Raw genomic sequence first — 17,149 nt, 5'->3', positions numbered from 1 at the left:
TTGGAAAATGAAGATGTGTGCAAACATCAATTTTAGCTATGGTTTCGAAGGTAGAATATGAGGAGGACAATACTGATGAGAATGCAGAGTGTGAAAACTGTAGGAAGAACAATCTCTGTCACCATTTCCATGTGAGTAATCAGGGAATCTAAAATTTGAGAAATGAGTAATATGTAAGAGATTTAATCCTCTGGAGCACAGTAGCTGCTAGAGTTAACCTAGAGTTAATAAAGGTTAAAGATTTTTTTGAACATAAAAATGTTCAAAATTGGCATAATGATATGACATTGCTATAAACAGCAAACAAAGCAAATAAAATTTCRTAAGTCTGCCAAAGCTGGAGTAAATCCATGATAGTTTTCCCTCTTTTTAAGCTAAATTTTTGAAGACTTGTGTTGGGGTTTCTTTGTTACCAGGGGCATCAAAGAGCYCAAATGTGGCTTAATCTTAGGCCARTCCTTAGCCCTTTTATTTTTTKTATAATTCCACTTCATATGGAAGTCAAACATTTCGAGATTTTCTGTCTTTGAGGTTGTCTTGATTTGTCTGGTTTGGTTTGTATTTAAAGAAGCATTCAGCACTTTTATTTTGAGGAGAATACTGTCATCCCCAATCTCAATTTTGAGTAGGATTTCTTCCAGTTCCTGTATTTCAGCAACATCCAAATCTGGTCCATATAGCGACAGTGGTTTTAACTGGAAAGATTTAAATGAAGACTTTTTTTTTAGAGGTTTGTGCTTTTGGGGAGAAAATACCTGTTAGCAGTATTCAGAGAGAAATTAAAAATCTGAAATTACASAATCTGCTTTGTTTTGTTCTATAAAAGACATGATTACCTGCAGCAAGGTGTTGGTGTGTGGCAGAGCAGGTGTCCATGGCCTTCCGATGCCAATTTTCCACCTGGGAAAGGTGACAATTCTGTTAGACTGCAGCATCCTACCTCATTSCCAGCAGCTTTCTCTCTGTCCCTCAACACTTTAAACTACTTTATTCTAGCAACACATGATTTTCTGAAAGTTTTTCTGTAGCTTTGTGGGTTTTGTTGCAGTGTATTTTTCCAAGTTAATTGTTTAATACAATTTTTTAACAGCACATAATATAGTCCATATTATCTTCCAGTCAGGTAGTACTGGAAATGTGTAGTTTTCTGCCTAGAAATCTGACAGCACTGCTAAATAAGTTCTGATGGAGAATTTTTGACTGCATCAATAAATCAAATTAGAGTTTGTGGAGTGGCTTTGGAAACAGTAATTGAGGCTGTTCCCACTTTCAGTGTCTCTGGAGATCTGTGTATTACACACTTCTCTAATTTACAGAATCAAAGTGTCACTTCAAGATGTTTCTGAAATTCAGTGTGCACATATATCAAAGAACAAGGGGAAAAAACCAAAACCAGGAGTTGACATCACCTCTCTTGGATTTGGGAATCCATTTGCACTGATAATCTTTTTATAGTAGTCAACAGATGCCTTTGGGTACCGTGGTTTGTTCTTGTGTTTGAAGTCAATGTGGTAAAGCCCAAATCTTTCGGAGAAGCCTTTGTTCCATTCAAATTTATCCAGCAGTGACCAGGCAGTGTAACCTTTGACATTAACACCATCATTTAGAGCTGTAAAAGAACACAGATCATTCTGGTAAAGGTGGGGTTTTGTCCTTAAAATACAGTTCTGTAAATATTTTGGTTTATGGCAGGAAGAGATGGAGGACAGCAAAATGAAGTACAAAGTAACTTAATTTAGATTCTTTGCAACTGTTGTCTTTCACTTAGAGGTAGTAGAGCTCTATGATGGTTATCAAGTGCAATTTCTCCTTTCTGAGAGTGGAAACTGATAATATATTGCACCATTAAATCTCATGTAGATTATTATATTTATTAGCATGAACACATTTGGTTAGGTTGTCATTGATAGGTTGTTGTTGAGAATTTATTAGTCCAGTTTGCTGTTCATTTTGAGTTGTGAATATTTCTCTATGATGTAAATGGCAAAAGTAAAAAAAAAAAGCAGAAGGTGAAACCACTCCAAAAGTCAAATCCTAAAAAGCTTTTTTAAATTAACCTTTCAGTATCTCATTGATGTATCCCTTCAGGTACTGTATCCTCCACTCATCACACAGTTGCGTGCACTGCACTGTTTCAGACACTCCATTCTCTGTTACATAAATCACGGGGTTCCCATACTGGGTCTGCAAACAGAAATGTTTAGATTGGTTCACATCAAATAATTTTATTTTGAYAGAATATGTGACCTAGCAAAGTGCATTAAAAGCAATTTTCTAGATTTACTTAAGTAAGAAAAGTGTGTAGTTGGAATTAAATTTTACTATRGGTTTATTTTAAAATGACTGAYTTCTMTATTTTTCTGAGCTGAAATTAAGGTTTTTTTTGACAAAGAAGATTCCCAGTATGACAAGACAAATAGGTGGAACTGTTGAAAATCTAAAACTAAACCAGGCATTTTGGTTGCTTCCTTTATACTTACAGAACTGCTCTACTCACCTTAATGAAGTTGAGTAATCGCCTGAACCCCCAGGGCACAGAGTAGAGCCACTTAGGGCCAGGAGCTGGCCAGTTTGGGTCCACCAGTTCAGCCAGGTCAGGGTCAGTGTGGTAACTGGACACTTGGAGAARGGGAAAGTTCTTCTGCAGAACATAACGAGTAGTAAAGTGCCCTATTCCCAGGAAATCCGAGGTGCCTTTTATATAGGTTTTCTCTTGCACTGAGAAAGTTGGTAATCTTGATGTCCCCAGGCCCTGCTGGGCACTCTTCCTCCCTATCAAAATAATTATAGGAAACATTTCTGAGGTGCATGGAAATTGCTTTTCTTTATCTCACCAACAATAAATCATAGACTTATAAAATCCTGGATGCTTTGGGTTGGAAAGGACCTTTAAAATKATCTCAATCCACCCCTGCCATGGGTAGGGACRCYTTCCATTATCCCATGTTGCTCCAAGCYCTGTCCAGCCTGGCCTTGGACAYTYCCAGGGATCCAGGGGCAGCCAYAGCTRYKCTGGGCATCCTGTGCCAGGGCCAAATATGGTTTTCCTGAATTTGGTGTTAATGTAGAGCACTTAAGCTAAATTGTTTTTTTAAGGTGAGATCATCTTTCATCCTTTTGCTTTGGAGAATTAAGTTGAGTATGATACATTGAGAAAACACTGGTTTAAAGTGTTCTGATGTGTCCCCAAACTGCTTAGGAGCCGTGTCCAGCCCAGGGGCCTTTGGTTTCTTTGCCGTGTCTCACCTATGCCCTCGCTTGATTAAAACATAGATTGGCCAGGAGTTATTCCCTTGTTWTGTACTGGAAGTGTGCATTCATGTTTTATTCAATTACTGGGACTTACCTACGTAATTCTTCATAACTTCTGGRTAGTCCCCTCTGTAAATGGGATTTGCAAACCATCCCAGATGGAACTGGATRTACCTTTCAGCAGCATCTCGGTCTGTTTGGCTGTGTGGATCAACAGGCTCCCCCCAGCCACTCGTTAAGGAAATTCCAACCATCCCTTAAAACAAAGAGACAATTCTGCAGTTCTTTAGGTCCTTAATATAAACAGCAGCAATCACAGAATGAATCCTGATTACCTCTCTGTTCCCTGCGCCATGTGTTGTTATAGGAGTGCCAAACCTTGGCATGAGTCTGTAAAAATAATGGAAAAATAGAATAAATCATGTGCACATTTTCATCTCTTATGCCATGGGCACTGTGGAGAGCTGGTGAGCACTTTATTCAATGAGGTCTGCCTGAAAATATCACAGAATTTCTTTTGTGTCTGTTACAGAAACTTTCATTTCATGTAAGACATCACAAAAGCCTTTATGCAACATTCCTTCCCTAAATTCCAGGAAATCCAAGTCAAGGTAACACACAGCCCTCAGGACAGGGTKCTGTCCCATGGCTCTGCTCTTTGGATGTCTTTGCCTAATTTATTTAGGCAGATGAATGCTAATTTTTACAGGAGACTTCTCAAGTCACTTGCAATATTCAGATTCATTCTAACAAGCCAGGATGTTACTGCCTGTTTCTAGATTAACCTGGATACTTTCTTTTTCAACCTACAAGAGACATTTGTATATAAGGAAAATTTAAGTTGTCACAACAGTGTTAAATCCAGCACCAGACATTGGTACTGCCTCGGATTATACACTGATGGTTTAAAACCAGGTGATCATTTCAATATTCTACTTGGAAATTACATCGTTGTGAAACTGTATTTCTGTTTAAAAAGTGAAATCTGGTAAAAATTCCTAATCTACACATAATTTCGAACACAATTTCAGGAGGTTTTTTTACTTTAATGATGTGATGAGCAGCCTTGTAGGCGCCGCAGCCGCCAAGCTTCAGTCCTGGAGCGTGTTCTCCTGTCTCATAGCCCTTTTCAGCCACCGCCTGCAARCACACAGAGTCAGTCCTTCTCTGGGCACCAGAGCCAGGGAATGTGCTCCATCCCATGGATCCTCTGCTCTCCTGCCTGGGCTGTCCCTCTCCAGTCCCTTTGCCCTTCTTTTGGCTCCCATTTCCTCCCCCACTGCCTGGTTCATGTCTTAACATTGCCCTAATGCAGCGTCTGCCCACTGAGATGAAGATTAATGGTTTGAGTTTTTCCCCTTCCCTCTCCCTCTCMATTTTTTTCACCTGCTCTCCTCTAGTRTCACTTCCACAGAATYTTGGGAACAGAWCTGTGGAATCAGAATGATTGGAAGGAAAGCATTGACTTACCCAGGGATTGCTGAATGTAATCCARTGTTTCACACGATCGCCAAACTTCTCAAAGCACAGATTTGCATAATCATTAAAATAATTTATCATGCTTATATTCTGCCAGCCACCATACTTTTCTTGAAGAACCTTTGGAAATACGAATTTCAAGATTTGATAATTGTACTTCAAGTTCCACTGCTGCTTAAAAAAAAAAAAATATTTCTATTTCATTCTTTTTCTAGCCCAGAAGGAGATTTTTCGAAACTTCAACGTATATAAAATGCAAATGAATAGGAAGTATTTACAAGTTCTGAAAATCATACAGGCATCTCTATTTTTTAAGTACTCTTAGTTCTTAACCTTAAGAAATGTATTTCTATCAGAAACCTTTATTTTAGGTGTTATACTGATTTAAATACTGGCTAACCTGYGGCAGATCCCAGTGGTAGAGGCTCACAATAGGGGTGATGTTGTTTTCCAGAAGACTRTTAATTGTATCATTGTAGAACTGGATTCCCTTCTCATTCAGTTGCTCAGCTGATGAAAAGCATAGACAAAGAATTACCTGGATTGGTTCCCAAATAACTGGAAGAACAGAAATCTAAAAATATTGAGCAATGAATTTTACATTACAGCATTGGGAATCCTGTAGTGGTTAAGCTCTGTTCTGCAGACAAAGAAACAGAATCTGTTTAACAGGAATGGGTCGCTCATGAGTAAAATTCCCTACAGATAAGAATATTGGGAAAAAATGTGGGGAAATTGTGCTTACTTTTGATGCCTGTGGGCATAATCCTTGGCCATGAGATAGACAAGAGGTAGTGATTCACTTTCAGCTCCTTCAGTAACTGAATGTCATCCTGCAAGAAAATCCAATTAACACATCCCAAAGCCGAGCAGAATAACCTTAGTTACTCATCTGCCTTAAATAATTATGCAGACAGACAATCTATGGAAGAGTTGCGCAAAAGAGGATTCCATCAGGTATTTTCTGATCTTTGTGGTGATGGCTCATTCTACTTGAAGCCTTCCTCTTTAACCACTTTTTTTCACAATCCAAAGAAGTCCTTTAATATTTTGTATAACTGTACAGACTCAATGTTTTCACTATCAGGACAGAAAAATGAGCTGAGGTTCTGCAACACAATTATGTCAGAATTTGTAATGTGCATGTTTTAGAAAATAATGGAAGCCTGTAAATCTTGACCTCAAACATCTCAGCTCAGGCTCAAAACCGTAATTACTCAGACTTTCATTTACTATCTTATACAGGAATGAGAAAAAACCCAAAATTTCATATGAATATATGTTATTTTTCTAAGAAATTATACATTTTCAGTGTTAAATGAAATTAGAATTGGTGATATTTGAGCCAATGCAAAGAGAATTCTGCTGATGAAAGCAAAGAGTGCTTTGCTCTAAAGAGGACCATGTAACTGAACACATCTTGACAAGTTTTTGAAAGTTTTTCTAAATACAAGCCCAGAGTAAATTTTGAAATTCCGTTGTTTATGCCCAAATCATCTGTGTCAATCTCTTCTGGTGCCACTGCCCAGTGAGGCTCAGAGTCCCAGCTTCTCTAAGATTTTTTTATTAAGCTCTTCTTTCGAACTTATGCTGGTTTRAGAGCTCACATGAAAGCTCTCCTGCATTTTCCCTTTTTGGGAGAGTAAGCCATAATTAGTTTCTTTTCTTTTRCTTCTTGCTGAGACCTCCTTCTCCCTTGGACTTCACATGTGTGGAGAAACCTCAGTGGAATATAACTTTTATTAAATTAGCTGCAATTGCAATTATGTAATCCTGGCTTCTCACAGTCATTTGGATTCTTCTTGCTGTGTATCTGTCTTTCCTCCAGAACAGTAATTTGAAAATTGGTTTTGATAGTATTAGGCTTGGAAACATATTGTGAACAGAACTGCATTGATTATTTGTTTGTTATCCTTTCAAAAAATGGGAAAGCAGGATCATGGAATGGCTCCAGAACATTTGCAGAGGTGAAGTTGCTCTTGAATGATACCTTAACTTTGTAGTAGCCATCACAWGCTGAATCTCCCGTCTCGTTCCTAAACACTTTTCCTTTCTTGTGGGTAAAAGCATCCCAGATACTTGGTCCTTTCCCATCCTTGTCCCAGGCCCCTTCAGTCTGGTAGGCAGAACTTCCAACACCCCATAAGAAACCTAAAGACAAAAAGGAAGTTATTGAAATATGTTCCTCCCAATTGGTCTGGGTGCCAAATGTTCATTGGAGAAAGGAACTGAAACTAAAAGTAAGCCCTGCTGGAGAGRCCAAGGTTTTCTATGTGAAAATGTGACTAAAAGGGGTCTGATTGATAGTAGGGCAAAAATGTCTTACTGTAACGAAACAAATTAGGTTTCTACATAATCTCTCYCCTTCTGGTTTCATGGTAGTTTTAGCAACTATTGAGTTTAGATGTGGTATAAAATATATAGAAATATTCTGGATTATTTTGCTATTTTTATACAAAATACCAATTCATAAATGACTAAAAACTTGAGCATGAAAACCAATCAGTGCCTATGTCTTTCTAGTTTTGATTTTGATTGGATGAAATGTGTTTAAATACTGAAGAAGGATAAAGTTCATAAATCCATAGTGAAGAGTGGATTGGATAATACTAAACAGCTTGAAATAAACCCAGGAGAGTTATTTCACTCATTCCTTAAGTTGGCTGCATAACAAAGGGGTTTTTTCATTTATTTCATTAATTGCAGATAATTTTTTTAAAAGGAGAAGAGTTCTCAGTTGTGACTTGTTACACTGTGCATTTTAATCTGGTATATGTGGATATGAACCATAAATCTGTGAGCCTTCACTCTGTATTTCCTGTTTTAAGGGGCTGTGTGGAATGCAGGGTTATGTGGATCCTGCATTCCCAGGCCTAGATCCCAAAGGTTTTCCTGAATTTTGCAACACCCTCCAGTTCTGTTGCTGCCCTTTCCCTGGAAGAACAAGGAAAACCTTTGGGTCTCTTCCTTGTGCAAACACAGGAGTAGGTGTAAAACATCCTAACCCCAAACGGACTGGGCCTGGCACRTACCAGCTGGAAAAGTGCCGTAGTAGAAGGAGCCTGGATTGTTCTTTGTCCACRGGAACTCCTCGGCCACGCTCAGCCCCAGCACTGCCGCCAGCACAGCCCAGGATCTCAGGATGTCCCTCCTCATCCCTGCCAGGGCCCACCTGGGAAAAYACAACAGCTCTGTCAGGGGTGCTGCTCCACAAATGGGATTGAGGGCTCTAAAGGGAAGATTTTTTCTGCTGGATGGGAACTATTTTAACTGAAGGTTGAAAGCCTTGGGCTAGAGGGAGKTGCAGTTAAACTTCAGGCAGGGTGAGGAAAATGAGGGAAGAATGAGGTGCAAAATTATAACTATTATCAGCTGCATATTTTCTATAATGGTACTTATCTTCATTCTGAAAGTCTCTTTATTGTTACCTGTTTTATTCTGGATTTCAAACTGTCCCACCAATGTCAGAAAGTCAAATCCTGCAAGCAGTGACTAGAAAGAAGCAATCATGCTGGCAGCATCTCCCCACCTAAATATGTCACAGCAACAAAACCTGTGGAAGCTGAAAAGGAAAACTAATACTTGCAATTATTGCAGTTTTAATTAACTGTAGCTTTTATCTTGATATTTTCCCTTTTATCCAGCCCCAACATCAATTTTAAACGGTGACATCAAATTAAACTCCTAGAATGACCCATTTTAACTGTGTTAAATAAAGTTTCAGAAGGGCTTTTTAGTAAAGCATTGTTTCCCCCAAATTGATACAGTTCCCAAAGGATGTTTGACATTCCTGAGCATCTGTTGGTGAACATGAAAATGAGGTTGAAACATGAGGCAAAGTAGAACAAATAATAAAAATAATAAATAAAAAAAATTATTTTAAATAACCATGTTTTGCATTGGASTACTGTGTGCTGCTTTGCAGGAGGGCTCCTGACCAAAATGAAACACCAAATTTGGCAAAGGACCCCCTTTTCAGAACACGTAAAAATGTACAACCTCAGAGATCTCTTGTTCCTCTGTGTTTGTTAATGATCATTCCATATCTCCTAATTAACACAGGATCTGCACAGCTGGCTTGGGAAAATGCAACTACTTCAGCATCAAAGGCTTTAGTCTCAGATTAAAAACACCTCCACCTCTGCGTTCCAAATGGGAGCATTTAGATTGCAGGGCTTAAAAAAAAAGAGCAGACTCCAAACATTTTAAATCAGGTTTAAATACTCCAGAATTACTTTTATTTTGAATATAAAAGCAAATACATGTTATATTAACTTAGCCAAAAACACTTTATGATTTYATAGCACCCTGTATGGAATAAAATAGTTTTATGAACAGATTATTGTGAAATAATCAATTACTTTTCYAATTAATACAAGCATTTTGGTACTCTTCATTGCTCTGCTATTCTGGCAAGTACCTTCACAAATACAGCAGAAGAACCAGCTTTGCAAATAGTGCAAAAAGGTTTAATAAGTTCTGGCTGTAAAGATGGTCCTGTAAAACCCTTTTCACTCTCTTGCTGTCTGGCAGCTGTGATCCCTTTCTGCCCTGATAACAGCTGGAGTTATTTTAATTTCCCCCCATTCCTGCCTTACCTGGTGTTCTTCACAACAGATGTGTCCTATCTGGGAGATTCCTCTGAACTGCCAGAAACCTACCAGGGCATTCAGAATAAATTTACTTTCCCAGAATAATTGCATGGAATTAATCCAGGCTATCACAAAACCTCGGGAGAAGCATCTAGTGGCAAACAGCATTTTGTTCACTTACAGTCAAAACAAAAAAGAACAATCCTTTTGTATCCACAGTCAATGCTGCAGGACAAGCTTTAGCTTAACYACAGGGATCTGTTAGCAACTAGGATTTTCCTTTGTAAGCAAAATTAGCTTTGCACTCATCTATACATTCAGACAGAACTTGCTCTTGAACAAGGGGTTTGTACATGTTTTTCATCAGGAATCGCAGTGATGGGCCAAGGATGGTTTCAAACTGAAGGAGGGGGAATTTAGGTGAGCTCTAGGGAAGGAATTCTTCTCTGTGAGGGTGGAGAGGCCCTGGCACAGGTTGCCCARAGAASYKKKGSYKKCCCYKGRWKGSYKGRRKKKYCAAGGTCWGGTTTGACAGGGCTTGGAGCACCTTGGGCTGGTRGAAGGTGTCCCTGCCCAYGGAATAAGGAAATCTTTAATGTCCCTTCCAACTCAAACCATTGTGCGATTCTGAATTCTATGATTTTTCTCTTGGTGCAAATGTCTGTATCCTCCTGGACGGTGTTTGGCAGGGAAAACTCAGTGACAGGTTTTGTGAGGCCAAGGGCTTTGTTTTWACATGGTGTCATTTTAAATCAGATCATTAAGATGCAGGCTTGAAGAAAAATAAAATGCTTTTTCTTTTCTCTTCTTTCTAGAGGAATTCCTTATGGTGATGTCTTTGTGAAGAAAACAACTTGCCCAGCCCGGATGTTCAGCTCGAGCTACAGCTCCTCATTTCTTTTACTTCTGGAGTTACATTTAGTCCCTCTCAGAAAATGTGCATTGAAAAGGCCATGAAATTAAGCAACCATTGCTGAGGTGGAAATGTGATTTCAGACAGCTCTGCTCAGCTGGATCTCAGGTGAGAAAATCTTTCYGTGCTGAGGGACAAGGGGAAGAACGGGGAGGTCGCTGCTGCCCCTGTGCCAGCAGCCAGAGCCAGGGCATAAAGAGGCTCTGGGCACTGAACACAACAAAGGTGTGGGAGCTTTTCCCACAGCCACCCTTGAGGAAAGGGCTCTGTGAGCAAGGGGAGCCTCGCAGGGGCAGCAGGAGCAGCTCAGCCCCGCTGGCTTCTGATGGTGGGGGATTTCTCCTCCCCACTGTGCACCCACGGAGCTGCTGGGCACAGGGTGGGTGACTCCTGCCTGGAACCCCTCTCCTGTGCTTTTGCAGCTGTACAGTTTGTAAACAAACTCCTCTTTAATTCTTTAGCTGCTCACTTTTGTCTTTTGGGGCCTTTTCTTTTCCTAAGCAGTGCTGGTGCCCTCGCGTGGCCACTTTCATAATTAAAAATGTTGCCTGGTAGCATAAAATAAATAACAACACTGCAGTTCTTATAGAGCCTCTGATCTCAGAAGTAAAAAGTGCATTGAAATGAGAGCACGAATATCACCAGGAGCTCCCTGTTCCTCCCTGCAGGGCTCTCTCCCTTGCCTGTCTTCCTGCTCAGCAGGAGGGACCATTTCCAGGCACAGAGGTGATGATCCTTGAAAATCCAGCAGCTCCTACGGTTGTGATGCACACAAAGGGCAGCGTTGCACACACAGGTCAGCTGCTGCAGGGCAGATGGGTGCTGAAGGCACGTTTTTAATCACTTTCTTTGGCATTTGGCACATTTTATGCCCTGCAGAACTGGGTAGGGCAGCGAACCAGAGTCRCCGCAGCGCTGAGCGATGCCAGAGTTGCGATGATTAAGGGTGAGCATTACTCATTCCTTGTTAAATCATAATTGCACCTAAAAACACCCCAAGAACAAAGGCTTTGGCGTGCCAGGAGAGGCTGGGACTGCTCAGAAAGCTGGCAGGGGGAGCAGACTGACAGATCACCTCTCTTTCCGTGTGAGAAGCTGGATGGGTCTCACTCAGGGAGCTCGGATCAGGCCAGGACTGAGCTCACAGCTCTTTTCTGGCTGCCTGGTGCCATATTTACAAGCCAGGCTGCTGCTTTAGGGCATCACTAAAGTCATTTGGTGAATTGTCCCTGACTCAGTGGTCGGGAGGAGCCAGCCCTCAGTGTGCATGAAAACACAATTCTTTCCAACTGCATTTACCATGGGTTGCCAGGAACATGACACTGTTCCCTCGAAGCTGTGCTTGCACAGGTTTTTTTCTCTCAACATAATCTTTTCCTGTGATGCTGTTTCCCACTTTACTGCATAAAACCCCAACTTAAAAAAAAAATTAAAAACAAATCATATTTACATTGTGACAGCTTGGTCATTTTTTCCTCTTGGAAAAGTTTTATTAGCAGCAGTTTTTAAACTGTGCCAGAAACACATCAAGGCTATAAAATCTTTTATTGTGTTTTATTGGTAAAAAGAATGTTTCAAAAAAAAAAATCTACTTGTTGGAGTTCATCCAAAGTTGCCCAATGAAGTAAAATGCAATAAAATAACCTGGAAAGCAGCTTATGCAATGGGCTCACTACATGAGTGTGAAGTCAGGGACTGCCTCTGTGTGCTTTATCTGCTGTTCACTTGTCTCCAGCCTGGAATGGAGCTTCATCCATAAATGCTGTAGATATTTATGGTTTCTCTTGCTGCAGAATTGTGTGGCCATATCACAAAAACTTTGGCACAAAGCCCATAATGCTGATCCTCCCATTTTATTTTCTATCTGTGCTCCACTTTGTGTTGYGAAAGCTCTTATCTCCAGATAGACGCCAGGGATGGAGCCACCCCTATCAGCACACCCCCTAAAACTCCTATTTATTGGATTTTTGCTGTTAGCCCTTATGTTCTGATGAAAAAGGAGAAGCTGTCTTTCCTAATTCCCTGGCAGCTGTTCAGACAACGAGACAACATCATCCTCACACAATCCTGACCTATCTCCCCAGCTTCCTGATTCTTCATTCTTCCGAGCTACACTCCCTTTCCAACCTTGAATAGGCCTTTTCTGTCTCAGAGAGAAAAATCCTTTCTTATTATACAGCCACCAGAAAACCACGTAATTTTTCCAGTGTGTGGTCTGCTGCAACTACACTGAGATATTGGAGTTTTTYTCCAAATCAAAACAAAACCCACTTACAATTGTTCTTGGAACAAGAACACTTGTATAACTGTGCCTGTATTTTTCTGTGTTACAAAATGATTTTCCTTGCATTATATTTGCTGCTTTTGGAAACTTTTTGTCTAAAGCTCAACTGGGCTTATGGCCTGGTCTTGCTTTTCAAAGAAAAACAGAAAATTGGAAGGAAGTGAAATGAGGATGCTTTGCTTTACTGTTTGGTACCCAACTCTGCTGGCCTCCCACTGTGGGCCACACCAGTCTTGTGTCCTGGGAAATCTGGGGGCAGCTTCTGGAGACAATCTCCATTGCAAGAAAATYGCCAGTCTGGGAGATCTGGTGTTTGAACTGGGATCCCTGAGAAAAGGTGGAGATAAGCGACTCTGAAATGTGCATCATATTTACTTAGCAGCTCCTGCACCATTATGAAAGACACTGCTCTCATGTTTTATGGCCATTGAGCTCACTGAGTAACTATCACTAACCACTGCTTTTGCTGGGGTCATTATTWAAAAAAATTAAACTGCTTGAGAATCTGCCATGTCTGTATTGCAAAGAAAATTTGTAAAGTTTGCAAAGACAGGAAAATCTGTAGAATCTCTTCTGGTTGTACTAAAAGCTCCAATTGCAAAGGTTCGTTTTCAAGCAAGCTCCTAAATTGAACATTTTTAATAATGGTTCTTGGTGTGTGTGGAGAGGTGCAGACACTTCCTCCTTTTGTAACTCCCAAATGGTCAAAACTCCTGAGCCTTTGCACTGAAACAGTCAAAGGTGCACATTGGATTTTGAATGCCCAAGCTCAGCGGTTGGTTAAAAATCCCAACCATGATATGTAATAAATGACAGATGTTACAGATACTCCTGGGTGCAATGAGGAAGGTCACCGAAGTTTKCTTCTAAAAATCAATTTTAATTTCTCTTTTCCTGCTGACAGCTTCGTGCTAAGGGTGGGCCTCCATTTGATGTGAGCACTGCAAGCTGCTGCAGGCTACCAGTGATTGGAATTTACTTGGATTAGTCTAATTGCTGGCTCTGCCATCATCTGTTTGCAATCACAAAGAGGAAGCTTCTGAAGCTTGGGAATGAGAGAAAATGAAGTGTCCGGACAACCACAAAACAGCGAGAGAGCTTTTGGAGCTTTTCCCATCACTGTTTGTGAGTAGGAACAAAAAGACACAGTGATAATTTCTTTCCATGTTCATCTTTACCCTGCACCCATAACATAAATACATGAAGCACCAAAGAATAGTGGTAATTAGTGCAGGTCCCCAAGCACAGTCACTTGATAATGAGTAAAGAGTTCATGAATTGTTTTGGAAGGGGTTGAATTAGTTCATTATTGAATTAGTTGAATTAGGTCATTACTAAAATCATACAATTGTTCTTTCTATGGATATTCAGCTTAGATTATGAAACATTCACATTCAGTGCTTTAAATTCAGTTTAAAAACACATTTTAGCTGYGGTTTTGCCCTAGAAGGGCCCTTTCTCATGCACCAGACAGGCACAAATTGTCAGGGAGTGGACAGATAAAGCACTTTAATAACTAAAGACATTGAGATTAATTTTGCTTCYGTCCAGGGTGGGAGGTTTAGGCTGGAGAGGAAAGTTTGGAGCCTTTCAGAGCACAGAGCTGTGCTCCAGGGAGAGGCAGCATTGCACAGCACTGGGAGCTTGGGGAYAGCCTGGGCAGTGCCAGCCTGACCTGCACTGCCTTCCTCACCCCTTCAACCATGAGGAGGTTTGAAAAATGCCACTGAAAGGTGCTGCACAGGGCACCAGAGAGCTGCAAAGCTGGGATTTCTGGCTGAACATGCTGGTTCAGAGTAGGGATCCTGATTTTTGAGGTAAAATTTAAAATTTAATGGAGAAACTGAATATGAACTGGGATAATCTGAATTCTTGCACAGRTCTTATAGTGGCAGTTGTTTGGTGCCATGGCTTGACCTTCTTGTAGTTCATTTGTAAAACAAACAAGCAAAAGCCACAAAAAGAAAAAAAAAAAAAAAAGCTTCTGCTTTTGCTTTTTTAGGGATAAATTCAGAGACAAGGCCTTACTAATGCTCCTTAGCCACTTCAGCTCAAGTCAAAACCCAAATGCCACTGGAGATTTCATGTGTTCTAAAAGTGAAATATCTGCCCCAGTCCTCCATCACAGCCTCATGGTTTTGGGGACTGATCTGAAGCGAAGTCTCTTGAAATTGTGGCTAAGTATAGTGAGCTCATTAGTGAGTTCTGGGAGCCTTTGTCCCTTTGTCATGGGAAGGGTTAAATACAGCCTGAACAYAACAATAACAGCAATATTTTTAAATACTGCTAAGTGATACTTGAGATTATATTTGTGAACTTTCTTTCTACTACATCAAATCAAAAAAGAATCTTAGTCCCAGTCATCTCTGCAATACTTGAGTTTGATATGATYCAAATTGATTTAACATGTTTTTAAAAAGCTAAGCCACATTCTTTATAACGCATCTTTCCATTATGCCAAAAATACAAATTCCAAAATATATTTGTAATAATAATAATAATAATAACAATGCTCCAGACATGCCAAATTTCTAGTCTGGTGGATATAAACTGTTGGCATTGTGCATTTTTCTTTCAGTTATCCTCGGAAGACAGMATCACTGAGGAACAGTGGGAGATAAGCAACACAGACCAGAGGAAGAAAAAGRGATCCTGAGGGCTGTCAGAACAGTAAGTAAAGGTTTTTAAAATTGTTTCTGACAAGCATTTTTCTCTGAGACTGTGCTGTAAAACAAGCAGCATGATGGGGAATCATGGATTGATTTCCCTGACAGGATGTGCAGGTGGGATTGCAGGCTCCTGTATAAACTTGAAAATTGTATTTATCACTTGTGGGAGAACCTGAAGCAACATTTTTTCCTACAGAGACGACGTCTCAGAAGAAAAATTACTTGATTTGTAGCCTAGATCCAAATCCAAAGGGTGGATGTGAATTGTCTTGTCTGAGAGAGGAATGGTTGTATAGTGCCTGAGCTAAAGTCTGTTAAAACTTTGCTGGGGGTTGATTAACTGCTGGAAAAGAACATTAGCACTGTTGTGTGCTACAAATGAAAACATGTTTCTGTTTTTTTTGCGATCAGATATGACAACTATTTTGGTTTTAGGTGTATTACATAACCACATGCATGTACACAGAGGCCTGAAACAGAGGTAGGAGTCATTCTTTTTCATTTTAAACTGCAAATTTCAGGTGAATCCTCGAGGTGAGCCAGGAATCATTTCACTCCAGCCTTACTCTGCTACATTACTTTGCTTCAGATCAGGCCTTGCTTGTTTGCCCCATGGTTTTAGAAGGGGGAGCTTTAAACCACAGAGAACAAGGTTTGCAAATGCTGCGGCCACTGCTGAAAGGAAACAGATGCTTTCCCAACCCCAGAACTCAGGGCACTGGAAATTTTGGAGCTCTCTCCCAGAGAAATGGGGTTTTGTTACCATGGGTTTGCTAAACCCCAAGAATATATTATACACTGTATTACATTCAGATGATCTCATACTAAGCAAAACAATCTTGTGGGACCTCTGATTCTGATTAAGSAGTTGGGCTCAAGGGACTGTGCTACCATCCTACCTCACTGGCAGGGGTTTTGTCAGGAGACATTTGTTATGTTTTTGAAGCAAATATTTYTGTGATAAGTGTTATATTAAAACCCACAAGGATATGAATAATCCCGTTTTCGGTGAGGAGTTTAAATGGCATGCTATAAATAAAACCAAGGCCACACATTGACTCAAAAAGGTTTATAAAAAAAAAAAAAAAGGCAAGACTGAATAGCTCTGTTCATCCTGCCACTAAATGGGGTGAGGCTATGGGGAAAAATAGCTTTTAATTGTATCACACAGGAGATGTGAATTAGGGCTACACATGGCAGCCTTAACTCTGGTGTTTCCAGCCCTTGAACACTTGAATTTCAGCCTTTACCAAGGTGAGTGGGGAGGTTCTTACTAATTTTGGTTGTCAMATGCAGCTCAACTCCCCTTGATACAGTTGGTGATTTCAAATTTAATCAGCTCATCCATTCCATTCACTGTTTTTTAAACTGGGCTAGGAATGACAAATTCTCCCTTTAAAAGAATCTTTGCCTCTGTGTGAAGTGAAGCTCTCAGCTCCCATCTCCACTTCTCTCTGCTCATAAACCTGCAGCCATGAGACAGAGCTCAGCGAGGCTCCTGCAAGGAATGGGCGCCCCAAGGAAAGCTGAGCAGCCTCCAAAGCGATTGTGCTGCAGTGACATCAGCACTCAGACATTTCCATTTGGCTTTTCCAGCACATCCAGGCAGTCAGGGCTCTGGAGCCAGCACACACTGACTCTTTATGGCTCCCCCRCTGGGAACACGTCTCTGTGAGAGACCCACTCAAAGTGGTGGCTCAAAAACTGAACAGCCTCGGTCTGTGGTGAGGGATTTGCTTTCCAAGCCTGGGCAGRGACCGAGTCCTTCAGCCAGAGCTCRTGTGGRAGCAAAGCTGAAATTCAGCCTTGTGATCCCTGGCCCTGAGCTCTCTGACTGCTGGGCATCAGCCTTKGTGCATCTCCCACACCTCCTCTGCCACCTGAAAATCACTCTTGACATTGCTGCTGGCCCTTTCTGAGAAGCTGAAAAATCCCTACTCTGCTGTATTCCATTTCCCAG

General features: G+C 40.7%; 1 protein-coding gene across 2 annotated transcripts; it reads right to left on the bottom strand.

Moving 5' to 3' along the window:
• Positions 1–3: 3 nt before the first annotated feature.
• LCTL (lactase like) lies at positions 4–4,826 on the bottom strand. Of its 2 annotated transcripts, XM_057372296.1 has the most exons (7): positions 4,723–4,826; positions 4,297–4,392; positions 3,588–3,642; positions 3,347–3,508; positions 2,498–2,772; positions 2,058–2,184; positions 4–148 (listed from the first exon to the last, which is right to left on the bottom strand). In XM_057372296.1, exons 1-7 carry the CDS (start codon positions 4,810–4,812, stop codon positions 33–35), a joined length of 921 nt encoding a protein of 306 aa, XP_057228279.1. In that variant the 5' UTR covers positions 4,813–4,826; the 3' UTR covers positions 4–32. The 2 variants fall into 2 exon arrangements, with proteins under 2 accessions (XP_057228279.1, XP_057228280.1); XM_057372297.1 differs by lacking the exon at positions 4,297–4,392.
• Between the last annotated feature and the right edge of the window lie 12,323 nt (positions 4,827–17,149).

This window comes from Malurus melanocephalus, unplaced genomic scaffold, assembly GCF_030028575.1.
Source record: "Malurus melanocephalus ecotype Western Australia unplaced genomic scaffold, MMel_1.1 scaffold_169, whole genome shotgun sequence".
Classification (NCBI taxonomy): domain Eukaryota; kingdom Metazoa; phylum Chordata; class Aves; order Passeriformes; family Maluridae; genus Malurus; species Malurus melanocephalus.
The sequence above is the reverse complement of the archived record's forward strand: the minus strand, read 5'-3'. Positions and strand labels throughout refer to the sequence as shown.